The following is a 26,826-nucleotide window of genomic DNA, read 5'->3' on the forward strand; positions in this document are numbered from 1 at the left end:
TTGCCATGGTCATGGTGTCTCTTCGCAGCAACAGAAACCCTAAGACACCATCTTTAATGATTATCCATTAAGAAAAAAGATTGTAGAAAAGAATGAGAAGGTATGAGGAAGTTAAATTTTACAACTGTCACACATGTAGACATTCTGAGTTTAAAAATGTTACATACTTAGAATCAACTAAACTGGGAGAAATACTTAAAACAAAAGCGTGCGGAAAAAATTACTACATGATTGTTTATTTAAAATATGACTCTGGATATAAATACATATGGGCTTACATAATATGTGGTTATTCATATAAACCCTCAATTAGAATGCTCAATAGTTCATACCCAAAGCCTTTTGTTTTTAATAAACACGATAAATTTTCTTTCTTAAGGAAAGTGTTTAAAGACTTTTGAATCTTGATTTGTGAAGAGATTACTAAAAAATAACTTAGCTACATCAAAGAATAATATTATTTGTAATGTTGTCACAGATTTCTCCATGGCAAAATAGTTATATATTGTTATTGCACAATTTATAGGTACAGGTTACTATGTGCATATAAACTCTCTATAATAACAGTGTTTTCACTGTAACTTGCTCACTATATTTAAAATTATGTAATACAATTTACAAAACCTTTAACAATATACTTTTATAATAAAAGTATCCTGAGGATATTACAAAATTCATTTACCAGCCCTTCATTTCTTTGCTTTGACTCTTTAACTCCTAACAGTTTTCCATATTTCCTTACATAAAAATGGTCATTTACAGCTCTAATTAAAAATAAATTTAAGCTAAGTAATATATAAGTGTCCCTTAAACACTTATCTCCATCTACTGCCAGTCTCATTGGCTAAAAATCAAATATTTGTCAAGCTTTTTATAATTCTGAATCAGAAAAGATATAGCATGAAACAAACAGAAATAGGGCTAGCATATTTGAGTTAGAAGCATTGTAAATTTTAAATATTTTGGTCAAAATTTGTAATAAAATAATATATTTTGGCAAAAATAATAAAATATAAGGTTTATTTTCTATCAATGGTAGATATGGAGGGCACTGTACATTTGTAAATACTACCTATTTAATTTGACTCTTTTCACAATGTTTCTAAAAACACTGCTATAACATTTTCAGAATTTGAGACTAAATTCATCTAAAAAGACATACACCTAAAACAAAATCTAAGGAAAATGACTGATCATCAAACTGGTGACAAATTCATAAATGTAAATGCTTATGTGCCATATAACATCTTTATTGCCTACTGAGACTTATTTGATTTAATATCTTTAAAATAGTAATCTTGGAATTCTTCCTAAAAGTCACTTGAAAATTAAAGTGATAATTAAAAAAATTATATAAAAAAACAGTTGCAAGTAAAGTTTTATACTTGTGGCAGTAGGTGTTATGGCACAAAACACATGAAAAGACTTGTAGTTTCTTTTTGTATATACACAATATCAAATAAGATGTGTAATATATACATATGCACACACATATATATACATACACATAAATACATTTACATACACACATCTGGGCTATAGAAGGGAAAGAGGAAAATTCTAATGAACTCCTTGGTTCTTTTACATGGAAGTCCCAACAGTAGTTTTAATGGAGATGTCTTATTTTACCTATATATAAACTTCTCATTATTAACAGAAAAAAAATTATGTCTATGTGACAAAGCAGTGAGTGTGGTCAGTAAGTGATGAGTATTATCTCTGCACCTGTCCTAAAGGGTTTTACTGTCAATTGCATTCATGCAGTGGGGTCTGCAGAAGAGTTTGTAACAATGAGAAAACAAAGTTCCTTTAACACGATGACATATTTACTAAAATATACTATAAATAAGTATGAATACAGCATTACATACACATTCTAACATCCTATGTTAGGCAATAGGATCTAACTCTGAATGACCTGTTAACTTTTAAGGCATCAGTGCATTAAGGGCAAAGCTCAATAAAATAAATATGACAACAAAAAAGCACTAGCTTACCCTTGATACAGGGTATAAAGCATTAGCTTACCCTTAGTACAGGGGATTACTGCGTACTCTATCTGTTGGCCACTTCCACAAAACAGGTAATAAATCATACACCTTCTTGTGAAAATGTTACAGCATCAATTTTACATCATTTTTTAACACCTCATTTAAAGGGCTAAACTGATCCGGCAGTATCCTCATTTTCATTGTTCCATCAGCTCCACAAGAGAAAATGTGATTTGCTGGTCCTGTCTCAATTTGCATGACTCCAGTTCCAATATTTCTAAAAATAGACTGTCGAGCATGTTCACTGATAAAAGTGTGGAGAAGACTAAAGGTAGAAAGACTCCAAATCTGAAAGATATGAAGGACAAAATGAAACCTGGGGCTGGTGATTAACTTAAGAATCCAAAAGAAAATATAAACCTGCCTTCCTGTGCAGGTAAGACATTTCTACATGGATGGAGAGTATCTATATAAGCCATAGTCACAGCCTCCTGATTCTCTATAGACTGTAGCCATTTATCAACTGCTTTATTATTACTCAAAGTCCATCCAGTGAGAGCACAAATTATTAACAATGCATTGAAGATGAGACAATCTGGGTACAAAGAACAAAAACTTGCATCAGTGACTACAATAAAGGTTTTGCTGTGTAGTTACCATGGGGTATTACTTTTTTTTTTTTTTTTGGTTTTATGAGACAGGGTTTCTCTGTATTGTTTTGGAGGCGGGGTATTACTTCTTTATAATACTGAATACTCAGAGCTCAGAAAACATGCAAGGATGAAAGTTAACTGACCTCTAGAGGCTCTCTACCCTGGTAAAGCTTAGACAAAGTCGATTACTAAAATTCTACAATATTAATTTCAAAAAGTTTCTATTATAAGCCCTCATCAAGACAAATGTGTTCATTTTAAATTAAATCCCAAATGTCGTCTCTCATTAAAAACCTGTGTGGAATAGAGAAGAGGCTACCTTAAATGCCCTTCCCCGATAATGAGATTGACGACTACTCTGTATGCCATCCTAGAGCCTTCAACCAGTGGCTATGGAAGCAGAGGCAGACACCCACAGCTAAACACTGAACTGAACTCCTGGAATCCAGTTGCAGAGAGGAAGGAGTGATGAGCAAAGGGGTCAAGACTGGACAGGTGAAACCCACAGAAACACCTAACCTGAACAAGGGGAGCTCTTGGACCCCAGACTGATGGCTGAGAGGCCAGCATGGGGCTGATCCAGATCCTCTAAATTTGGGTGTCAGCTAGTAAGCCTTGGAAATCGATGGGGCCTTGGGTAGTAGATCAGTATTTATCCCTGGTATACAAATGGACTTTGGGAGCCCATTCCACATGGAGGGATGCTTTCTCAGCCTGGACACATGGGGGAGGGCCTAGGCCCTGCCCTGATGAAATGACAGACTCTGGAGATCCCCCATGGAGGGTCTCACCCTTTCTGGGGAATAGAGTGGGGATTGGGTGGGGGACTGGAGGGGGAGAGTGAGCTGGGACTGACATGTGAAGCAAGCTTGTTTCTAATTTAAAGAAAAAAAAAAAAAGAAAAACAAAACAAAACAAAAAACCTGTGTGGAAAGGCCTTCAGGATATACCCCCCAACCCCCAGTTTGGAGAAATCAATTTACTTTCTAATTTTTGATACTACTTAGGGGAAACAGCTTTTTCTCAAAAAACAAAACAAAAAAACCTCATTAATCCACACTAGTTTTACATGAATTTTTTAAAATTATGCCTTTTAAACATATTACCCCTTTAATATCTTATTTTTATGTTACGTGTATAGGCGACTTATTACACACATGTATGTGAACCCCATGTGTGCTTGATGCCTGAGGAGGCCAGAACTTACAAGTGGTTGAGAGCTACAGTGGGTGCTGAGAATCAAACCTGAACCCTGTCAGAGCAGCCTGGACTTTTAACTATTGCGCAATCTCTCCAGCCCAGACTATATAACTTCAAATATTTTAAAATCTAAACTCCAGAACCAGTGTAGAATCTAAATAGCTGACCTAAATCAAGTTTGTCCTACTCCAAACTATAAGTCTGTTTCAGGTACACTACGCAGGCACAGGGGAAAAAAAAGAAGATAATGCAATCACCTAGCTGTGTTACAGCAAGACCACTACAATAGCTGGGATCAACATGGCCAACCCAGATGACAGCTAATTGTCCCTCCACTTTGCTACAATGAGATTTCCAGATTAACAATGGGCAAAATGGCCTGCTTCCATCATGTATCTGATGTTACAACACATCCAAAAAAGCTCATGAAGCACAGAAAAGGAGAGAAAACGCTATTCTGGGAAAATACAGACCCATTCTGGATTTCCCTGTAGACCTTCACCTCATTATATGAATTATCCAAAATCCTAGCCACGTGACACTGTTTCTTGAGTGTGTACTTCTACTTTGTCATAAACTTCTTCTCAGTTCTGTGTTTTGTCTTGTCTCTAATTCTTTCTGAGGGTTCTAAGACTCTGGAAGCAACAGGTGGAGGTCCAAATTTGTGCTTTCTCAAATCCTCACAGCCTTTACCAGCAGCCACGAGCTGAACTAAAAGAGTGGCTTCAAATTCTGCTGGATATATTATTTTTAAAGAAGAGTACTTAAGGGCTGAGAGATGACTCACTGGTTAAAAGCACTGCTGCTCCTTCAGAGAACATGGTTTCATTTCTAGCACCCACTTGATGGTTCACAATCAGTTGTAACTAGTTCCAGGGGACTCAAAACTCTTATGAACTCTGTCAGCAACAAGCAAGTATGTGGTGCACTGAAATGCGTGCTGACAAAACATCTATTGAACACAAATAACAACAACAACATTTCTAAATTCTATAGCTCTGTTTGCTTTTTTGTGGGGGGGAAGGTAAGGGGAGGGAGACAATCTATCAGTTCTGAGAGAGTTCATCACTAAATATGCTCACACTCATGTCCTTCAAATCTAGAATTCTTGGCCATTAAACATCCTGAAGACCAACTGAAACTAGCTTATCCATTTGCAATGGGCCCACAGAATCTTCCCTCAAAATCAACAGGCATTCCTCTTAACACAGAACTTTACAGCTGAGTATTTTTGAGGTGGAATCTTACAATATACATTAATAAGTTGTTTAATATTTTTAATAAGCTTAATGCTTTAAACAACTTTAAATTTTAAGCACAATAGAGTTTGATAATCTATGAACAAGGCTTAATTAGGTACATTCTTAAACCAGAATTATAGAATCTGAGTTGTTGAACATTATTATTATATATGAAAAAGAGGAGCAATGTGGGTTTACTCAACTAAGCCAGAAATTTAATTTAATAAATACATAACTAAGACCAAGAGAGTCAAGACTAATTCTAATACCTGAAATATACTTAGATTCAAAGGAAATCTGGTTCTTTAGCATTAAGCATATTTTAAAACCAGTGAAAAAGTAAAATTTCAAGTTAAAAATAATTTCATCTATCAAAGGATTTATTAAATAGTAATTACCATTGTTAATTACAACAGAATGAATAAGACTATTATTTAAGTAGGTTAGTACTATAAATATGATTAAAGGCTCAAATTTCTAAATTTTTTCATATTACTGATACAATGGCATCAACTGTTTACCTTTATATTGCCTTCTGCAGATCCTGTAACAAAGTACTCTTCAGTTGGATCAATAGCAATGGCTTTAACAGGGGAATCATGGCTCTGAAAAAGCTGCCTCTGTTGCCGTTGTCGAAGGTCAAATATACAGGTGAAACCTTTTCTGCCACCTGATATTAGTAGCTGATGTTTGGGAGCATATGCTAAAACTGTGGCTCCACTATCATGGCAGGTAAAAGCTGAAGGTTTAAAAAAAAAAAAAGGTTAAAACCACTTAGTAATAAAAGATCATCTTGTATAAGGTGGTCAAGATAGAATAAATAGACTTGCTTTCCTGACTAAGCCAATTTAAAAACCAAATGCAATATAAGTAATGATTTGAGATACTGGGCATAAGACAATGAAGAATGACCCTGTGGAGAGGAAATATGGGTAGCCATAGTATTGTTCCAGCAAACTGCCTACAGTTTTGTGGTCAGAACATAAGGAAAGGGAACTCAAGTTGAACTGAACTCAATACCAGCAAACAGTTGAATAGTATCTATTACCCCAGTATAGCAATCTATAAATAAACATTTATAAATAAATAAAGGTGCTAAGAACATTTCTGTGCAAGTCTTTTTGTAGTTTTCATATATAGAAAAAAGTACACACAGATGGATCACGCTAGGTCCAAGTTAAGTTTTTCCCAAGTGGTTGTGTAGCATTTTATGCTTTTGTTAGCAGTTGCAGTTTCTGTACACCCTAACCAACACGATGAGTCTTTAATTTGGGCCATGTGGGTATACATGATATTTTGTAGCACACTGCGCATTTTCTTAATTACTTTATCTTGATCATCTTTTTATACGCCTACTTGCCATTCAAATAGTGAGAGGTAGATTGTTTGAAAGTCCTTGGAAACATCATCACTTTATACTTAAATAATTTTTAAACACAATTTAAAACCAGACTCAAGCCACCTAGATTTTCCTCTAGAAGATTACACTTTACATGAAGCTTACAAGCCATTCTGAGTTAAATATCTGTGTCGAAGAAATTTTCAGCTGTTGTTCTGTCAGTATTTAACTGTTTTAGCACTTTACTAAAAATAAATGTCCTATGTAACTTTTAAGAAGCCACTGTTGTGATGTTTGATTATTGCAGCTTTACATTACTTTTTGATTAGGCAGTGTGAATCCTCTAAATTTGTTTTTTTTTTTCTTTCAGTATTTTGTTGGTTATTTGCTATTTTCATATCAACTCTAGGATCTGTTTATTGACATGTATAAAACAGTCTGCTCGATCCTGACAATGGATTAAAGTACTTGGAAGGCAGGTGCATCTCTGTGAGTTCAAGGCCAGCCTGGTCTACAGAGCAAGTTCCAGGAGAGCCAGGACTGTTTCATAGAGAAGCCCTATTTTAAAAAACAAAAACAAAAAGAGTTTGCTTGTATTTCATTAGAACCGAGGAACTGACATTTTGAACAAAATTCACTTTTCAAAGCTCAAAACTTGGGTCTTTTCTACATTAATTTAGATCTTCTTTGACTTCTTTTAAATTTCAAATTATAGATATTCATTGCTGTTGCAGAGGAAAGCAACTGGTTTTAGTGTACTGACCTGACACCTTGTTGTGTTGACCATAGCAGTGCTAGGTGCTGAGGTTCACACCTAGGAGTGTGTGTATGCTAGATAGAACAGTCTAAGATGTGAATTTTTTTACTTCTACAGTCGATAAAATGTCTTAAAAACTTACCATGGAGTCAGGTGGTGGTGGTGTACACCTTTAATTCCAGCACAAGGGAGGCAGAGACAGTTCGAGGCCAGTCTGGTCTACTGAGTGAGTTCCAAGACGGCCTCCAAAACTACAGAGAAACTGTCTTGAAAAACCAAAACTAAAACACAAAACAAAATATCAAAAAAACTTACCGTGGACTAAACTATTGGTAGGTGCTACTAGAGTATCCCAAAGACATATGTTTCTGGGGAAAAAAAAAAGGATTTTAACTGAATCAAAAATTAATAGAAAAAAGCCAAATATTAAACATAACATTTGAACTTTGCTCAAAAGGTTTTAATTTTAAATATATAAAAATTATATATAACTAATTCTCACACACAATTTAAAAGCTATTAACTTACACAAAGTTACGTTTTGATTAACATGTACTTACAAATAATACTAGCCTGAAGGCTGACTAAAGAAATTACTTATGAGTTTACTAATCTTCTGATCTATCTGCTAACCAACATACACAAGTCATAGAAAATGCCAGTTATTATTCAGAGGTGTGAGCATATACACGCATGAAATCTACTGAACAGGGGCCAGGGTCTACAGCCCTGAAAGCTAGTTCTCAGGGCAATGTGAAGCTTCCAGATGACTTTCACAAACTCAGGAAGCTCAGTGTGTCAGTACTGTGAGTCTGGATATTCTGCATGAGTACATGGAGGAGGAAGACAGAGATGTTCTTGTAAACTAGAAAGTTTTTCTGAGTCTTCTATTTTCTTGTTGTAAAATGATAATAACGACCCGGTAAGGCCATGGCAAAGACTAATAAGCAAGTTAATTAAATAATATGGCCAATAAATAACAGGAACTTTTTCACCTTCAAGTTTTATAAGCAAAGGGGTCAAAACCACGATGGGGACACCCACAGAAAGAACTGACCTGAGCTAGTGAGAGAGCTCAGTGACTCCAAACTGACAGCTGAGGAACCTGCATAGGACCGAACTAGACCCCCTGAATGCAGGTGACAGTGGGTGGGTAGGGCAGATATGAGGCCAGTGACAGTGGGTCCAGAAGCTATCTATCCATCCCTACTACATGAACTGGCTTTTTGGAACCTATTTCCTATGGAGAGATACCTTGCTCAGCCTAGACACATAGGGGAGGGCCTTAGTCAGGCCTCCCTCATTCCTGACTCCTCACGGAGGAGCTTCTTGACTCCCTTTATGAGGAGGAGCAGATGGGGGGTGGGGTGAAGGGAAGGTGGAAGGAGCAGAATGAGGGGAGGGAGAACTGGGATTGATATGTAAAATTAAAAAATAAAATAAAAAGCTCAAATCCTTATGATAAAAAGGAATCCTAAAGCATAATTACTGACAAAGAATTACACAACAAAACAATTTAGTTATCCATATACAACACTTCTATTTCAGCTATATCTCTCATCTATTCTGTTCAGGTACATCTCTTACCTATTGTCAGTTGAAAGACCAGCTGTAGCTATCAGAGAGGAGGAACTAACGAAGACAAAATCATTGGCTGTCTTGTTATGACACTGCCAAGCCTAGAATGGTTATAAACAATAAATGTTACTGTTGCTAGTAAAATTTTCATGACCAAGTAGATGTATACCTAAAACGTGATCATGTACTTTGTGATATTTCTATTTTTTTCAGTCTTCTGAACTTTAAAAAGGTTGGAGAATACAAGAACGTTCATGATGATTCATGCCCCCCTTCTATAAAAAATACAAACAGTTCCTGAACCGTCTGTTTTACTTTTTTCAACCAACAACTTAAGAAGAAAACATACAGAGGTTAATCTTCAAATAGTTATGTAGGTCTAGCCAGTGGGAAAAAAAAAACAACAAAACTGTCTTACAAGAAGACAGAAACCATGATTTAAGACTATCTTTGATATAAATATCTTTGTTAAATTGACATTATGAGTTTTTCAGAACCAAACTTTTAAATAATTGTTCAAAATAATAAAGTTACTGTCACAAAATTAGAAAGCTCACAGTACTTCTGAATATTATTAAACTTACTATGATTATTTCGCCAATTAAAAAAAGTTGTCTCTACAGAACGTCAACTTACACACTGTAGCCTCATAAAACTGAGGAAAAGAACAGACTATGTCCTTTTCAAGGGGTCCTGACAATGCTCCCTTGAATTTGTTTAGATCAATACCGAACTCTAACATTTTACCTCAGGTGAATTACCAGAATCATAATCTATAATCTTAATTTTTACTATGTATGTTTAATTCTGTAAAGGGATTCAATGAAGAACAGAATAAATAAAGCATTTTATTCTCTGAAGGCAAATATTTATGAAGTGTGCACAGTCTTAAACAGAGATGAAAACAATAGGTCAGCAACAGGATGCCCTTTTCTAATTTGCTCATTAATAAGAGGAAAACAATTTTATATGCTATTGGTCTACTAGTCATCTTAATTAGGTATAAGACTCATCTGCAGCTTGGTGTGGTTGGATAAGTTCCAGTACTTTACATGGGTCTCTGAAGATACGGGTTGTGCATGTTAAGTTTCTAAACTTTACTCAGTAATTTTCACATAAGAGACTATAGTCGTGATTGAGTAGACAAGACTAGACAAATCTTATTTATTAATTTTAATATTACTTGCTCAAACATAGCTTTGATTTTTAAACATAAAATTAATGTTTTATATACATGTAGGAATTTTTAACTTACCAGATATGGCTTAGGCATGCTCCCAGTAACTGGACAACATTTCCAGTTTGTTTGGTACAAACTTAAATATCCATCAGCATCAACAATTCCAAACTTAAAAAAAAATTTTAAATGATGAATGTAAAAAAGCACACATTTATCCTTATACCCACTGTGACACATTATCTCAATATTTAATATGTGACTGACAAATATAACCTTTTAATTTCACATAAGCTTCAATCTAGTTTTGAACTATATTTAGATATCATTTTAAGAAAACTTCCAGTATAGAAAAGAAGCAAACATCAGATACTTGGTTAATTAAAGTAACTTGCACCATTGTCTGTATAGTCCTTATAACTACTACAAAAATGAACACCGAATTATTAAGCCATACAAAACTTTTATGTAAATAAGTGTTCATTAAAAACACAAAATAAAGTCTTTTAAAAACATGCAATATGGAATATACATAAATAAGATGACTTGACATGGTCCTACTCATCTGTGATTCAAGCATTTAGGAGGCTGAGGAAGGAGAATTGCACTGAGTTCTGGGACAGCCTGATCTGTATAGGAAGTAACCATGCTATACTGATTCTCAGTCAAATCCCCCCCCCAAAACAAAACAAAGCAAAACAAACTCCTCCAGCACAAAGCAAAAATACACAAATAACAGAAAGTAAAATAAGAATTAATGATCAAAGTCAAAGAATACTTTTGCTGAATCTCAAGGTAATTTTAATTGGGAAGACACTGAATTAATTATAGGAGTGTGTGGTATGTATCTCACAGGTTAAAACAGTGAACTTTTTTTTAACATTACAAAAATATTATATGCCAGCTTGCCATTGAAGCTCACACCTGTAATCCCAAGCAGAAGGAAGGACTGCCATGAATTTAAGGCCAACATGATTCACAGAGTGAGACCCTAACTCAAAACAAAACCAAAAAGTACCTGCTTATTTATAAAGTATATAAAAATCATGTCTATTTTAGAACCCTGCATTTTCCTACCTCTAGATCAATCACCTATTGCAACGATCTGACATTACTTGCTGTAAGATTTTCTATGAATAACAAATACTCATATAGAATTTTTACAGTAAATTGGATAATACACAAATCCAAATTTATATTTTGAGTTTAACTACCTATTATCAAGACATATACATCATTATTCTTGTGCTGTGTGTATTACAGTGTATAGTTGTCTTTTGTTTGTTTGTTTGTTTGATTTTTCTAAACAGAGTTTCTCTATGTAGGGCTATCCAGAGACTTACTTTGTAGAACAGGCTGGTCTCAAACTGACAGAGACCCACTTGCCTGTCTCCCAAGTGCTGGGATTAAAAGCATATGCCATCACTGCCCAGCAACTTTCTTTTAATAGACAGTTTTTAACTTATTCTATCAAAAAGTTGCTGTTTTGAACAATCATAAATATACACCTCTACATAACTATATAGACTAGAAGTTTAAAATTAAGAATACTTTGCATAAATCAAAATGGAAGGATGAAGGCTGGCAAAGTGAATGATTCAGTTAGCTGTCTGGGACTCACATAGTGCTAGGAGGGAACTGGCCCCAGTAAGTTATCCTTAGACCCCCACATACGAGACATGGTATGTGCTTGGCTTCATCCCACAAAATAAATTTCAAAAAGTATAAAAAAGTTGAAAGATGAAGGAAAAATCAAATTTTAAGCAAAATAATTTTGACTCAACTACTCATTTATTCTTACACATTAGTAAATACTAGATACCATCAAAATGAAAATATTTACCAAGTTTTAATTCATATTTTTTCAATTTTCAGTGATGATTACTGAACATATAGAGATTTTGGTGAACTTATTTGCTTCTCCAGTATTTTCTCAGAATTCTGATGGAGCAGTAAGTATATTAGTCTACTGCTTTTATATTTGTTATAGATACTTTCCCAACTATTTAACCCTCCTTTCTAGTTTATGTTTTCTGGAGTAGAACTAGATTTGTTCTTCAGCAGAAATAGACATGGAATATATACTCAAGTAGTGTTAACAAGTCACTAAATTTGAAATATAATCTGGCTGAACATCAACTTACCTCTCATTCCCTATCTTGAAGGACTATATGGATACAGTTCTACTAAATTTAGTTTTTCCCTTTTAATTGGAATTGTTGAGTAGGCTGATGCTAATAATTTAAAAGGAAGATGGGCAAATAAACAATTATAACCCCTTCCTTTCACATTTATAGGATTCTTTCTTTATACTTAACACAAAAACAAAACAAAATAATCACAATACATGCATGTACATTTATGCACATCTTAGGCAGTTTCTTTTTCTTATGAAATTATATTCTTTGCTTTGAAGAAATATTTATCAACCCTTCAAATACTGCTTGTCTCTACTGTTTCACTTTTTCTAAAGTATTATCTGAGGTACTTTCTTGGAAATACTTTAATTAGTACTTCCTAAACATACATACACACTTCATTTTTAAACTATTGATGTTCACTTCAAAACCTCAAACTAGTGAATTTATACACCATCAACCATGTTTTAAAAAAGTAATTTAATTCTCAATAGTACCTTATTTCCCTGATAGTTAAATCTCATTCTTGTAATCCTTGAATTGCCACCAGTTCGAAAACAGGTTATTTGCTGAGAATGGCCCCATTCAAACATTCTGACACTCCCATCTTGAGCACCTGTCAGATCTGCATTATAAGATGACATAAATTTCATAAACATTTTAAAAAAGCTTTGAGAAAACTTGCTTCTTAACCCAATCTAGAATTATTTGTCAAAGAACTACTTAGGAGATATATCAGTCCACTTATATAAATTTACCTTTTAAGTTTCATTTCATACAAGAAAAGTGATATGATGTACTTTCATTTGACTGAGAATATGTCTTCAAACAAAATGTAGACACATTAATATTAGATTGCTATAAATTATAATTCTTCTCAAAATTATCTTAATGTCTTGAAACAGTCATATTATCAATGGTTTTCAATACCATATGAAGGGAGAAAATTTTATTTCTAAGTTATTTTGATAGACTGCTTATCTCAATATATGCTAATGTCTGATAACACTACTTATTATAATATGGAATAATAATACATAAATCATTGGTTTTGAGAATAAATGAGATCACTTACATAAAGCACTCAAATAAAACAAATGGCACTCAAGTTAATGATAACTGTCAAAATTAGTGTAGAACACGGATAATGAAAATCAGTATGTATAAAATACCCAGCAAGCTGCTAATTATGTTATTAGTTGTGTTTTACTTTCTTTATCAAATGTGTAATATAAATGAATTCAGGCTGCTTTAAAATGTTTTGCCATGTACTGGGTAGGTGTGAGAGGGCAGCAGCACAATGTCTTGAGACTGGTTGAGGGGATGTTAACTCTTTTCTCGATTGCCTTAATTAGAAACAAGACAGCTGTTTAAAAACTGTTTATATTTCCCCACTATTATCTATAGAGATAAAAACACTAATTTGGAAGCCTCAATGGCTCTGATGTATGAACAAACCTAAAAACAACTCATTATAACCAGTAAGACAAAATGAAAGTTTCAGCTGTAATTAGTAACTTATTACTTCAATGAATCAAATTTCTTTCTGTCTTGCTTCCGTAAACACATTTGTATTTTTCTCTTGCTACCTTAGTGTGATGGTTAATCTGTACTGCCTGGGTTTAGATTCACCCAGGAGATCAGTAAGGCACATCTTTGGGTATGCTTGTGAGAATATTTGTAGAGAGGATTAACTGAGGGAGGAAAGATGTACCACAAATATCGGAGGTGACATTTCATGGGTTAGAGAACCAGATGGAACTGAAGAGCAAACTAGCTCAAAGTGACAGCATATCCTATTTCTATGGTTCTTGGCTGGCTCCCACTACCCAGATTTCTGCTCAGTACTCTGAAATCATGAGGCAAAATAAATTATTCCTCTCTTCTCATCTGGTTCTATCAACTACTTGGTGACAGCATTGAGAAGCTAATTAATATCTTGGTAAAGCCTTAAGCCCCACGTAGGCTCATTTCCTAAACTTAACGGTGATTGATCAAATAGCCTTCTGAAGGTTCTGTGTCAGAAAAAGGACACAGAAGAGACTACTTTATCAAGGCCCTCAAGAACAACAAGTGATTAGTCATGAACAGGTAAGAGAGAGCCTTGTTTTCACAGCTTCCTGCTGCACGTTTACAGATTATCACAAAAACATCACACTCAGATTTCAGCTCTGCCACCTGATTGTGTCGAGTGGGGGCCTTGAGTAAATAAAGTTTGAGAGAGACACAGGATTGTGTGTTCTCCTAAACCCAAGTCTAGATCATTTAAAATTATGGTAGCCAAAATGGGGACAGTTCAACTTTTAGACAAATGACCTATCTCTAGGACACAGTGGATACAAAGGGATTCTCAATGCCTCAGAAACAGTGGAATGCATCTTCTGACTGACAAACAGAAGTTACTGAAGAACTAGATGTACCAGTAATAATACTCTTGATTTCTTTTTTCCCTAGGTTATTCCCTCCCTTTCTTCCTCACTCCCTGTCTGTGTCTGTCTGTCTGTCAGTCAGTCAGTCAGTCAGTCAGTCAGTCAGTCAGTCAGTCTGTCTCTGTGTGCATATATATATGTTGTTCATCCCTCCTTCCCCCACCTCTGTGCGTGTAAATACATGAGAGGTCAACTGTGGTATCATTATAGACAAGGTCTCTCAATGAACCCAGAGTTCAGAAAATACAGCAAGCCTGTATTTTTCTGTGAATGTCAGGGATCTGAATTCAGATCATCATGCTGGTTTGGCATGCACCTTATTGACCAAACCATCTCCTTGGCACCAGACATACCCTGTTAAATGACTGTTCCCAAAAGGCAAGTAAGAAACCTGCAAACTACCCCCACTCATTTACAGTGTAAGATAATCACTCTAGGACTACAGTCTACTTATAAAATAATTTTTAATGAAGATTTTAGTGCTTTTCCTATCTGGCACATGGCTAACACATTAAAATCAAACCTAGAAATGCATTATTTGTATGACTGTTTTTGCCAAAATTAATTCATAAGAGCTCTAAATAACTGGCTTGAAGAGAAATAGGCTCATAAATAAATTAAATATTCCCTAAACTCTCAGAAAGAAGCTAGCCCGAGTATTCTTCAAGCTCACAAGAACTCAGAAAATCTTTGGTATATAAAAGCTAATTTGTCCAGGCCTTTTCCTCTGTGCTTCCAGGTGGGATCTGATCTTTCCCCAGCTCATAGGCCTCTCTCCCGGTGCCTCCAAGAGTTCACCCAACCGTGTTGCCAGGTTATCTGACTTCATGTGTGCTTCCTCTGGAATCTCACTTCTGTGCTGCCAGGTTACCCATCTCCTGCAGGATCCTACAGTGTCCCCATCAAGATTTTACTTTACTTCCCTGCATAACCAGGTAGATCCCCACACATCTGTATTCCATAGGTCTCTCAACTCCATAGCCCTTAAATCTTACACACCTGACCTCTGCTTGACCGGAGATGACAGACAGCATAGGGACATTCTGATCCTTGGATGATGACTCTTAACTAAGACAACAGATGATTATATAACCTGAAGTCCTCATTAAACTTAAACCTCTCCGGTACATTAACACACCTCCACTGGAAGAAGATAGGTGATCTGAACTTAAGGGAAGACGCAACTAACAAACTATTCCAGGTAAACAAGTCTCAATAAAGAAGCAAAAGCAACACACACACACACAAATGGCAAACTACCCCCACTAATTCTAAAGTAATGGATTCCAATGAAAATGACTTGGAAGAAATCCCAGAAAAATAATTCAACTATTATAATTATTTTCAAACAACTCAAAAAGATATGTATATACAATAAAATAACAAAAATAAATAGCCAAATGAAATGAAGTCAACCCAAGATATGAAAATAGAATTCAATAAACAGAATTAATGAAAAGATGCTAGAAATGATAAACTCACTAAACAAGACAAAACCTCCATGGAAAGCCTCATCAATGGATCTTATGGAAAAGCATGTCAGGGCTGGAAGACACAGTCAAGGAATTGGGTCACTTAGCATAGGAAAGAAGAGGAGGAGAAGGAGGTAGAGAAGAAGACAAAGAAGAGAAAAAAAGAACATGGGATAGCTTTGGGACAGTATGAAAATACCTAATCTTTGACTTTATGAAGGAAATGTACAACATACTTGCTGGGTTTGATTATCAGCACTGAAAAGGTAGAATATTCTCTCGGTATAGTAAAACATAATTAGAAAGTCTGGTTATATTACCAAGATTTTGACTAGAATGTCATACTTTAGAATTCATATAACTAGAAACAACAATACAGCTTTAAAGTATTAATGTGATTTTATGTGACCAAACAAACAAACAACCAAACAAAAAAACCAACCAAACAAAAAAACCCAACTTGAATAAAACTGACTAGCACCGTGTACAAAGTTTACATAGTTCTCTTACATGGCTGCCTTACAGCTGAATAAGGACTGCCTATCACTTCTGGACCCCCAATATATTTGGGGATCTTGGGAAGAAAGGAGCCCAACTCTAGGGAGACAAAGCTGTTCTCAGTGCTCTTCTGACCTTACCTATGCATCTCTTCATCTATGTTACTTTATAATAACCCTTACAATAAAGTATCAGACATAAGTAAAATTGAATTTTGTGAATTATGCTAGCAGATTAGTCAGACCAAAGGTGGGAGTTGGGAGAACCCCCTTTATAGCCAGATGAATAGGGGAAGTAAACTAAGTGTGATTGGCATCTGAGGCAGAAAACAAGTCTGTTGAACTGAGCTCTTGACTTGTGGTTTCTGGTTGTAACTGCAGGTAGAGAGTGTCATGAATTGAACTGAATTAAGAGGACATTAAGTTTATCATACCTGCCTGGGCTAGGGAAAAAAAAAAAAAAGAAAAAAAAAAGATCCCAAAATCACACAACTGTCATTTAGGAAATTATAAAAGTATTATCTCAATATCTAATGTGTATAGTAAAATCCAAAAATTAGTGGGTTAGGGTACTGGCACAGTGGTACTTTGCCTGGCTAGGCCAACCATGGGCCGGGCTTTCAGTCCTAGCAGTGGCTTGTAAGATTTTTCAAAAGGTCTGAAGGGAAGAAAAAAGCCTACTGAATTACCTGAGTTTCAAAGTATGGTTTTATTTGTTATATCGACTTATATAATATGCACTTATTCTTGAATTAGATTACTTTCTGGAGAATATGTTCATGACAAGATATACCGGGGGGGGGAAAAATCAAATGATTAATTAGCTTTAGTTTTCCAAGTCTTTTTCTTGTCAGTTACGGAAATTCTCTCCATAGAGAAAATATCTCCTAAGACAGTGGTAGTTTTTTTTCTTACCTGAAACCTATAAAAATAAGTCTTCTGGCTGGGTGTTGGTGGCGCACGCCTTTAATCCCAGCACTCAGGAGGCAGAAGCAGGCAGATCTCTGTGAGTTCAAGGCCAGCCTGGTCCACTGAGCGAGTTCCAGGACAGGCTCCGAAGCAATACAGAGAAACTCTGTCTCGAAAAATCAAAAGTCTACTGATAGCTTTGGAAATTGGGGATATCTTTATGAGCCTGAGGCTAATAATATTCACGGCCAACTATTAATCTGGTAGAATATATGCAACAGAGCTGATAGTACATCAGGTCCCTTCAACATTTCAGAAAAGTTATAAACTTTACGATAGAGGGTAAAAACATTTTTAAGCAATGCCAAATATATTGCTTGCCAATAATATTACTTAAACCTTGCACATAAAATAAAAATTTTTTTTTGAGAAAGGGCCTCATTCTGTAGCCCTGGATGATCTTAAACTCACTGACTGTCCTTCAGTCTCCCAAGCACTTAAATCTCAGGTATGTGCCACCTCCATGCTGTGCTAAAACATACTGACATCTTATTATACAGGCCTTGAATACTATTCTAATTAGGCTCTAATTTTTATTTCTATGTGTGTATCTGTGTACCAAGTGTATGACTTGTGTGGAGTACACACAAAGGCCAGAAGAGGGTGAGTCAGGTCCTTAAAGCCAGAGTCATAGGAGTTTGTGAGCCCCTGACATGAGTCTGGAAACCAAATTTGATTAAGCCTAAGAGTAGCAGGAATTCTTAATTACTGAGCCATTTCTTCAGTTCCAGATACCTCTAGAGTTGTATGAACTAATGTTAAGGAAAGTCTATATAATATTTTATATCAGTTTGTATTTAGGATAAGAAGCCATTCTCTTCATTAAAAATTGTGACCCTTTCCGTTTTACAAAGCATGCAATTCAGGTAATAGATGTTTATGGCACACACTGTAATACAGCAGAAATGAAGACAGAGCTTGGTTAATTTTATTCTATTGGACAACTGTCTATGAGAAAAGAAAATAAAAATTTCTATACATTACTACTTTGGAAAGACATGAATATCTCAATATACATATAATTGTTAATGACATAAAATATTTTTTAAAACCTATATTTCAACCACCAGTTAACCAATACTTCCAATAAAATCTTGTTTTTAATTTTCAATTTTATTTTATTTTAGCTATAGCACAAGAAATGAGATTTCTAGAAACAACTAAAAAATTTGTCTCCTACTGTAAACTAAGAATTTACTAATAACCCCTTTTATGACTTCTATTAATGTACCTGATAAAATTAGTATAACATAAACTCATCTATGAAAAATAAGGTAAATAGGATAAAAACTATCTTTCAGTTGAACCTAAAAGCTTCCCATGAAATCCTTAAAGAATGTATATAAAAAAATATAAAAATAAGAGAATCATTGTTCATCATTGTCAACTTACAGTAAGGAAGAGTTGGATGTGATGTCATTCTTCGGACATTATTAATGGCTTTCTTAGTCATCTGGTAAAAGAAGAAATATTTTATAGTAACAATAAAGAAAAGGACTAGAACTTTACACACATACACACACACACACACAGAGACACACAGAGACACACACACACACACACACACACACACACACACACACACACACACACACACACACACACACGCACAGTTCCAACCTACCAGTTAATCAATACCTTCAGTAAATAACTCCTCTCCCTTTTTGGCTAAAATAAGAGAAACTTAAGAATCAGTTTTCTCAAGAATTTAGTCTTTTCTCCTTTCTTGCCAGTTGATTCATTTTAAATCTTTTTCTGAATGACTTAACTAGTCTGTCAAATAAGAGTAAAACAACTATGTAAAACAGTTGTGAATCAATTTTGAAGTAAACTTTTTAGTTGTTCCTTTGGATTTTAAATTGTTGAACTAGCCTAAAGTTGTGGAGATGTGTGGAGTTGGCAAGGGCAGGCAGCAAGAAAGTAGGCAATCAGAGCTGGTAAGTGACAGGAATGGAAAAGATCCTGGTAGATTCATTCGATTCCAGAACAAAAGAAGTCGCTGTTAACAAGTAGTAGTACTGATCATTCAGTAACAAGATAGGATTAACAAAATGTTTCATTAAATCTCCAGACAACAAAAACTGATGAATGTACTTCAAGCTTCACATCCAAGTCCCTTTATTTGTTTGGGAGTAGGATCAGGACAGAGACAGAACTTTAAAAAAAAAAAAAAGATTTAATTTAATTTTACATGTTTTGTCTGCATTCATGTCTGAGTGAAGATGCTGGATACCCTGGAACTGTAGTTATAGACAGCTGTGAGCCGCCGTGTGGGTACTGGAAATTGAACTCAGGTCCTCTGGAAGAGCAGTCAGTATCCTTAACCACCGAGCTTTTTCAACAGCCCCAGAGACAGAATTTTGTTGTATAGCCCAGGCTCACCTATAACTTGCAACCCTCCTGCTTCAGCCTCCTGAGTGCTGCGATATTAACAGGCAGGTCTACTATGTCTACCAAATGTTTTTAATTAAATATATGTCTAAAGATTCTTATTCTTTCTTTTTACCTTTTTGTTTGTGACCAAAATGTCACAGGAAAATAATAAAACACAGATTAAAAGTTTTTCTGAAAGCACGTAACAGAAAATAAAGAAACCATTAGCTATTTGAAAAGCTTAATACAAAAAGAACCACCTTGTTATATTAGTATCTTTTTCTTGAGAGGAATGGGGGCAAATCATGAATCAGAATGACTTCCAATTAAAAATTCATCAAGATAGCAATTCCCTATTGTGGAAGACAATACCTACACAACTCACTGAACATAAGATTAGTTGACAGCTGGTGCCCACATAGAGCTTCACCCCTACTGACTAGTGTTCATGCACTGGAAAGTACTCTGCACACTACCGGAAGAGAAAGGTAAACATCAACCCAGCTACAAACCCTGTTGTTTACAATGGTGACCTGCCTGCAAGATGGTAAAGAACCTGAGACTACACAGGCCGCAAACCTAGGGAAAAGTAAATACTATTGTCAAAGGAACATAGCAAGAAAATGACTCCTAATGACATTCTGCTTTAAACATAGATCAGTTCCTTGTTCCTTGCTCAGTCATCATCAGAAGCAGCAAATGGGAACAAACACAGAGACCCACAACTGGACAATGTGCACAGGGTCAAAGATCATAGAACACTCAATCTTAAATGGAGATGTCTCCATCAAATAATGATTTCTTTCATGCAATATATTCTCATTACATTTTTTCCTCCCTTTATGGCTTAGGGAACTCTGCAGAAGAGGAGGCAGAAAAGATTGTTAATAGCCAGGAAGGATGGAATACAGCATAGAAACAAGGCTTTGCAGATACAACAGGACTGACACAAATATGAAATCACAGAGACTGTGGTAGCATGCATGAGGCCTGCATAAGTCTAAGCCAGATAGTATCACAGTGCTCAGAGAGGAAGTAGATACAAGCCCCCAACCCCCACCCAGAAGGTATCTCTAGTTGATGACCACATGCAAAAGAAAACTCAGCTTTCTCCAATGGAGTCTCAGTGGGTATACAAAACCGAACTTAAGGGGAGTTTCTATGTCTAGTAGTAGATTGTCAACACAAACCTAACTCATTCATGTTTTTGGAGGTTTTTTGTCTCATAATGCTTTGTCGGGACATTTTTTTAACCTCACAGACCTTATATACTGTGGTTTTTTAATTTTATTTCTATAGGTTTTCTATATGTGCAAACGTGTGTCTCAATGTCTGTGTTCTTTGTACTTTTTCCCTTGACTCTTTTTCCCTGTTTATTCATTTTGCCCAATTCTGATCTGTTTACTTTTATTTCATTATTATTATTATTATTTTGATGCTTGTTTTCTAATGAGAGAGACAAAGAAAGGCTGTGAACTTGGTTGGGTGTGTGGGGAGGTGGGGAGGACCTGGGGGAGGGAAAATATAATCAGAATATATTATATTTTCTGTATTGAAAAAAAACCTATTTTCAATTAAAAATGAAAAAAATCAAGAAAACTAATCTATTTAAAAGTGGAGTATAGAACTAAACAGAGTTCTCAAAAGATAAAACACAAACACTTAAAAAAATGCTCAAGCGGCAGCATGAGCCAAGACACCGCAACAGCCTAGTCTCCTGCTCCACCCTCAGACTAGGCTGGCTGCTTGTGCCTGGGCTCTGCCACTGAGGCTTCCATCCCAGTGGCGGGAGCCAAGGCACCCTAGTCTCTCCTGCTCCACCCACAGGACTAGGTCTAGGCCAGCTCCCTGTGCTTGGGGGTCTACAACTGAGTCTTCCATTCCAGCAGCGGGAACCAAGACACCCTAGTCTCCTGCTCCACCCACGGGACCAGGTAACCCAGGGCCCATTTCCGGGCACTGGCTTGTGCTTGGGTACTGCCATGGTGCTTCCATCCTAGCAGCAGGAGCCAAGGCACCCCAGCACCATAGTCTCCTGCTCCACCCACATGACTAAGACTATCAAGGCCTGTCTCCAGGCCACACTCCTGTGCCTGGGGGCTACCACTCGGGCTCCCATCCACCCCAGTAGGATCCAAAGCACCCCAATATCCTAGTCCATTTCTCTACCCACGAGACCTGGAAGTGGAGAGTTACCAGAACAGTGGACTTGCCTACACCCACCAGAAGGGAACCCTGGTCCCATACCCACCAGGAGAGGAAGAGAAACCTTCTGGAACCCACTGCAAGAACGGATGGGAAGGAGACAATATAAAAACACAAGGAGCAACAGAAAAATCAATGTGACACTGTCAGAGTCCAGAGACCCTACACCAGCAAGACTGGAACATGGAACACCCCAACACAAATGAAGCAGAAGAGAATGACATTAAAAACAACTTCATGAGGCCTTCAAAGAGGATATGAGAAAATCCCTTAAAGAGATGGAAGAAAAAACAATCCAAAAAATGCAAGAAATGGAAGAAAAGACAAAGCAAAAATTGCAAATAACAATTCGAACAGTGCAAGGGCTGAAATATGAAATAAAACCAACCAACCAAACAAACAAAAAAACCAGTCTGAGGAAATGCTGGAAATAGAAAGTCTGGGAAAACGGTCAGGTACTACAAATGCAAGTATAACCAACAGAATGAAAAACCTCAATACACCGCCCCCTTCCCCCCTTTGAGACTCAAAGGTCACCTCAGTGGAAAATTCCTCAAGGTCCCTTTCCCTAGACATGGAACAAGGTCGAATTAAAAAGAACATCTGGTCCAGAGTGCTGACGATGGAAACCTGCAGGCTGTAGAGATAAGTGTAATTCTGACCTCGTGATTTCTCCAGGAAGGATCAGTTATGCCCGCGTTCTAACAATACCCCTATTGCTTGCCCAGATCTGCACCTGCAGTAGCTCTACTCCTTACAATACCCCTATTACTTTGCTTGCCAAAAGTATGTATATAAAAATAAAACTGTCCTAAAGCCCAGCGCGTTCAGTTAGCTAAGGCTGCTGAATCGCCCACAGACGCCTGTGTAAACAATAAACCTCTTGCAGTTTGCATCCAACTGTCTGGTTATTGAGCTCGGGATGTCACCGGGGTATTCAGCCTGAAGCCTGACAACCTCAGGTCTTTCAAGAATACAAGAGATGGAAGAGAGAATCTCAGGTGTTGAAGATATACTAGGAGAATTAGATTCATAGACGGAAGAAAAATTTAAATCCAACAATCCCTAACACAAAATATCCAGGAAATATGGGACACCATGAAAAGACCAAACTTAAGAATAAAAGGTATAGAAGAAGGTGAAGAAACCCACCTCAAAGGGGCAGAAAACATATTCAACAAAATCATAGAATAAAACTTTCCCAATCTAAAGAAAGATGTGCCAATGAAGGTGCAAGAAGCTTACAGAACACCAAATAGAGTGGACCAAAAAAAAAAAAAAATCCCCTCGACACATAAGACGCCAAACATACAGAATAAAGAAATAATATTAAGAGCAGCTAGGGAAAAAGGCTAAGTAGCATATAAAGGCAAACCTATCAGAATTACACCTGACTTCTCCATGGAAACTATGAAAGCTAGAAGGTCCTGGATATTCTTTTTTTTTTTTTAAAGATTTATTTATTTATGATGTATACAGTGTTCTGCCCATATGTATGCCTTCAGGCCAGAAGAGGGCACCAGATCTCATTACAGATGGTTGTGAACCATCATGTGGTTGCTGGGAATTGAACTCAGGACCTCTGGAAGAATATCCAGTGCTCTTAACCTCTGAGCCATCTCCGTGCCCCTGGATAGATATTCTACCAACACTAAGAGACCACGGATGCCAGCCAAGACTACTAAACCCAGCAAAGCTTTCAATCAATATAGATGGATAAAACAAGATATTTCATGACAAAACCAGATTTAAACAATACATATCCACTAACCCAGCCCTACAGAAAATTCTGGAAGGAAAACTCCAAACCAAGGAAGTTAACTATAACCAAAAAAACATAGGCAATAGATAATCCCACTATACCAACAGGCAAAAGGAAAAGTGGTGGAAATTCACATACAATTCCACCAACAACAACCATTCCAAATCAAATGAGAATGAACTATCAATGGTTATTAATTTCCCTCAGTATTTATTAATGGTCTTAACTCCCCCATAAAAAGACACAGGCTAATACACTGGATTCGAAGACAGAATCCATCCTTCTGCTGCATACAAGACATACACCTCAGCTTCAAAGACAGACGTTATCTCAGAGGTAAGTGTTGGGAAAAGATTTTCCAATCAAATAGGCCCAAGAAACAAGCAGGGGTAGGAATCCTAATATCTACCAAATTAGACTTTAAACTAAAATCAATCAAAAGAGATGAAGGAGGTCACTTCATACTTATCACAGGAGAAATCCACCAAGAAGTCTCAATTCTGAACATCTTCATCTCTTTTGATCTAAATAGAGAATTCTCAATAGAGGAGTCTAAAATGGCTGAGAGACACTTAAAAGTGCTCAATATCCTTAGCCAGGATGGATTCTGAGGATGGGAATTAACACAGAAACCCACAATTGCACACAATGTGTAGAGACTGAGACACTTTGGAGCACTCAGTTCTGAATGGGACATCTTTATCAAACTTCTACCCATTCAAAGCTCAAAGATTTATGTTAAAAGGAGACAGAAAGACTTTGAGAGCCATAGGTAGTGGATAATTCCAAGGAAACTGTGTTTTCTAGATACAATAGCTCAGATGCATATATGAACTCAAAAAGACTCCTACAGCAAGCATAAGACCTGCACAAATTCAAACCAGACAAAAAGACAGCAAGGAGAAAGAGAAGTGGACACAAAGTCCTACCTCTAGCCAAGAAGCTATTTGCAATTAGTATCTACTAGCAATGAGAAAACTAGTTTTCACTACTGGACTGCCATTGGATCTATCAACCACACTCTAGGGCAGGCCCCATACCCAGGTGTAGTTGGGTCAACATACAACAGATTCCATATATTTTGTGGACTTTTTGCTTTGTTTTGGTTATTTTTTGTTTTGATTCTCTTTTTTTCTTTCTTTTAAGAGAGAGAGAGAGAGAGAGAGAGAGAGAGAGAGAGAGAGAGAGAGAGAGAGAGAGAGAGAGAGAGAGCGCATGAAATTGGCTGGGTAGGGAAATAGGAATGATCAAGAATGAGCTGAAGAAGTGGAAATACTATGCTAAAAATACAATGAAATAAAATTATTCCAAAAAAACAGCCCTAAAATTGTACAGGAAGAATATTCAACTGCAAAAGGAATTCCACAGTTAGATTTCTAAATTATAATGCTTTGGTGTATAAAGAACTATTTTGAACATTACATGTGTCCAGCACTATTCTCTATAGTGCACATCCACCTATGAGGCAGGCAAATCCTCCAAACGCTTCTATTTACAAGACAGGGACAAATAAATAATGCACTAATAATTTCAACAACTAATGTATCTTACAAAGATAGTATGGTGAGATAATAAAATCAGAGGTACAGTGAATGGGGTAGATGTCTTCTGTAAGAACTACAGAGAAATCTCCTGAGATCTCAAGTTGGGATCTGAATGCTTACACAAAGGTAGGAGTATTTTAAGCAGAAGGCAGGGCAGAGTCTTTAGCGTGACAGTAATGGATGAATCTGAGGGATAGGAAGCCAGGATAAACAGAGCAGAGAGAGTGATGTGGGATGCCTTTCTGTATGCTGTGAATATGTTTTTATTACCATTGGTTAATAAGGAAGCTAATTTAGTCAATAGTCAGGCAGGATTGAGACAGGCAGGAAATTCAAGCAAAGACAGGGAAAAAGAAGGCAAAGTTGGGGAGTCACCATCAGCCACTTGTGGAAGCAAGGTGTGAGGTAAAAAGCCACGAGCCTCGTGGTAAAATATAAGAGAAACTGTTTATAAGAGAAACTGTACTGTTTTCTCTAAGGCTTATACTGAAAATAAAATTTATTATTTATCTATATTTCCCTTAAGTTTCTCTTTAAAATACAATGTCACTAAAGCTCACAAAATTTAAGATTTGTAATCTTAGACTGATCCAGTTAGTTCATTTTAAATTATTAATTTCTACTTTCAAACTCAGTTTAATCCTTAAAAATCAAGTACTTGAAAACAGTGAACTAAATGATTCGAATCACTTGATCTTCTGAATTATATAGCTGTATTAGCTATAAAGGAACGGCACATTAAAAGATTAAAAATGCTTATTAATGATATCTGAGTCTTTACTTGAACAATTACCTCTATCAATTCCTTTAAAAAAATAGGTTCGCAAAGGAAACACAATGTTCGATAGGACTTAGGGTATTAAAAACCAAGATAATGAAACAAAAGAAAAAAATCCCTAGTAACTAGAAATTAATGGACGGAATATAGGGGTTTCTTTGCTTCTGTGAATCACTTTTTACTCTAATCAATAATGGGAAATCACAGAGGAATAACTATAGATAACTTCTTACACAATCAGTGCTCAAATACATGTTGTACCACTACAAACTTATTTTGCTCAATTTTGAATATTTGTATTTTTTTCTTAAAAGAATGAATATTTTGTCTCAGCTTTACAAAATATCATACTCAAAATGGATTGTGTTTAGCTGGGCGGTGGTGACGCATGCCTTTAATCCCGGGACTTGGGAGGCAGAGGCAGGGGGATCTCTGTGATTTCGAGACCAAGCCTGGTCTACCGAGCGAGTTCCAGGACAGCCTCCAAAACAATACAGAGAAACCTTGTCTCGAAAAACCAAAACCAAAAAACAAACAAACAAAAAAACAAAGGAAAAAAAGGATTGTGTTTAAATATCTTGGGTTTTATGAGCAGAGCGTGATATCTTTTGCAGATAATAAGTTCTGATACTGCAGAGTGAAAGCAGGACCCACAAAAATATAAAGAAACTGTTTACAGGTGAGTTACTACGAAACTTTACTAACAGATATAAAAATTTAACT

The 26,826-nt window shown here is 36.2% G+C and overlaps 1 protein-coding gene across 4 annotated transcripts in view; it reads right to left on the minus strand.

Moving 5' to 3' along the window:
- Positions 1-220: 220 nt before the first annotated feature.
- Positions 221-26,826, minus strand: part of Dmxl1 (Dmx like 1) — a 136,132-nt gene continuing 109,526 nt past the window's right edge. For all 4 annotated transcript variants that reach the window (XM_040741836.1, XM_040741835.1, XM_040741834.1 and 1 more), the window contains 7 exons: positions 18,834-18,894; positions 12,572-12,699; positions 10,015-10,107; positions 8,769-8,860; positions 7,497-7,549; positions 5,607-5,824; positions 221-2,339 (listed from right to left, as the gene is read on the minus strand). In XM_040741836.1, the coding sequence (XP_040597770.1) occupies positions 2,115-2,339; positions 5,607-5,824; positions 7,497-7,549; positions 8,769-8,860; positions 10,015-10,107; positions 12,572-12,699; positions 18,834-18,894 (870 nt within the window). In that variant the 3' untranslated portion in view covers positions 221-2,114. The remainder of the gene's footprint in view (positions 2,340-5,606; positions 5,825-7,496; positions 7,550-8,768; positions 8,861-10,014; positions 10,108-12,571; positions 12,700-18,833; positions 18,895-26,826) is intronic.

This window comes from Mesocricetus auratus, unplaced genomic scaffold (genome assembly GCF_017639785.1).
Source record: "Mesocricetus auratus isolate SY011 unplaced genomic scaffold, BCM_Maur_2.0 Super-Scaffold_6730, whole genome shotgun sequence".
In the NCBI taxonomy this organism is placed as follows: Eukaryota; Metazoa; Chordata; class Mammalia; order Rodentia; family Cricetidae; genus Mesocricetus; species Mesocricetus auratus.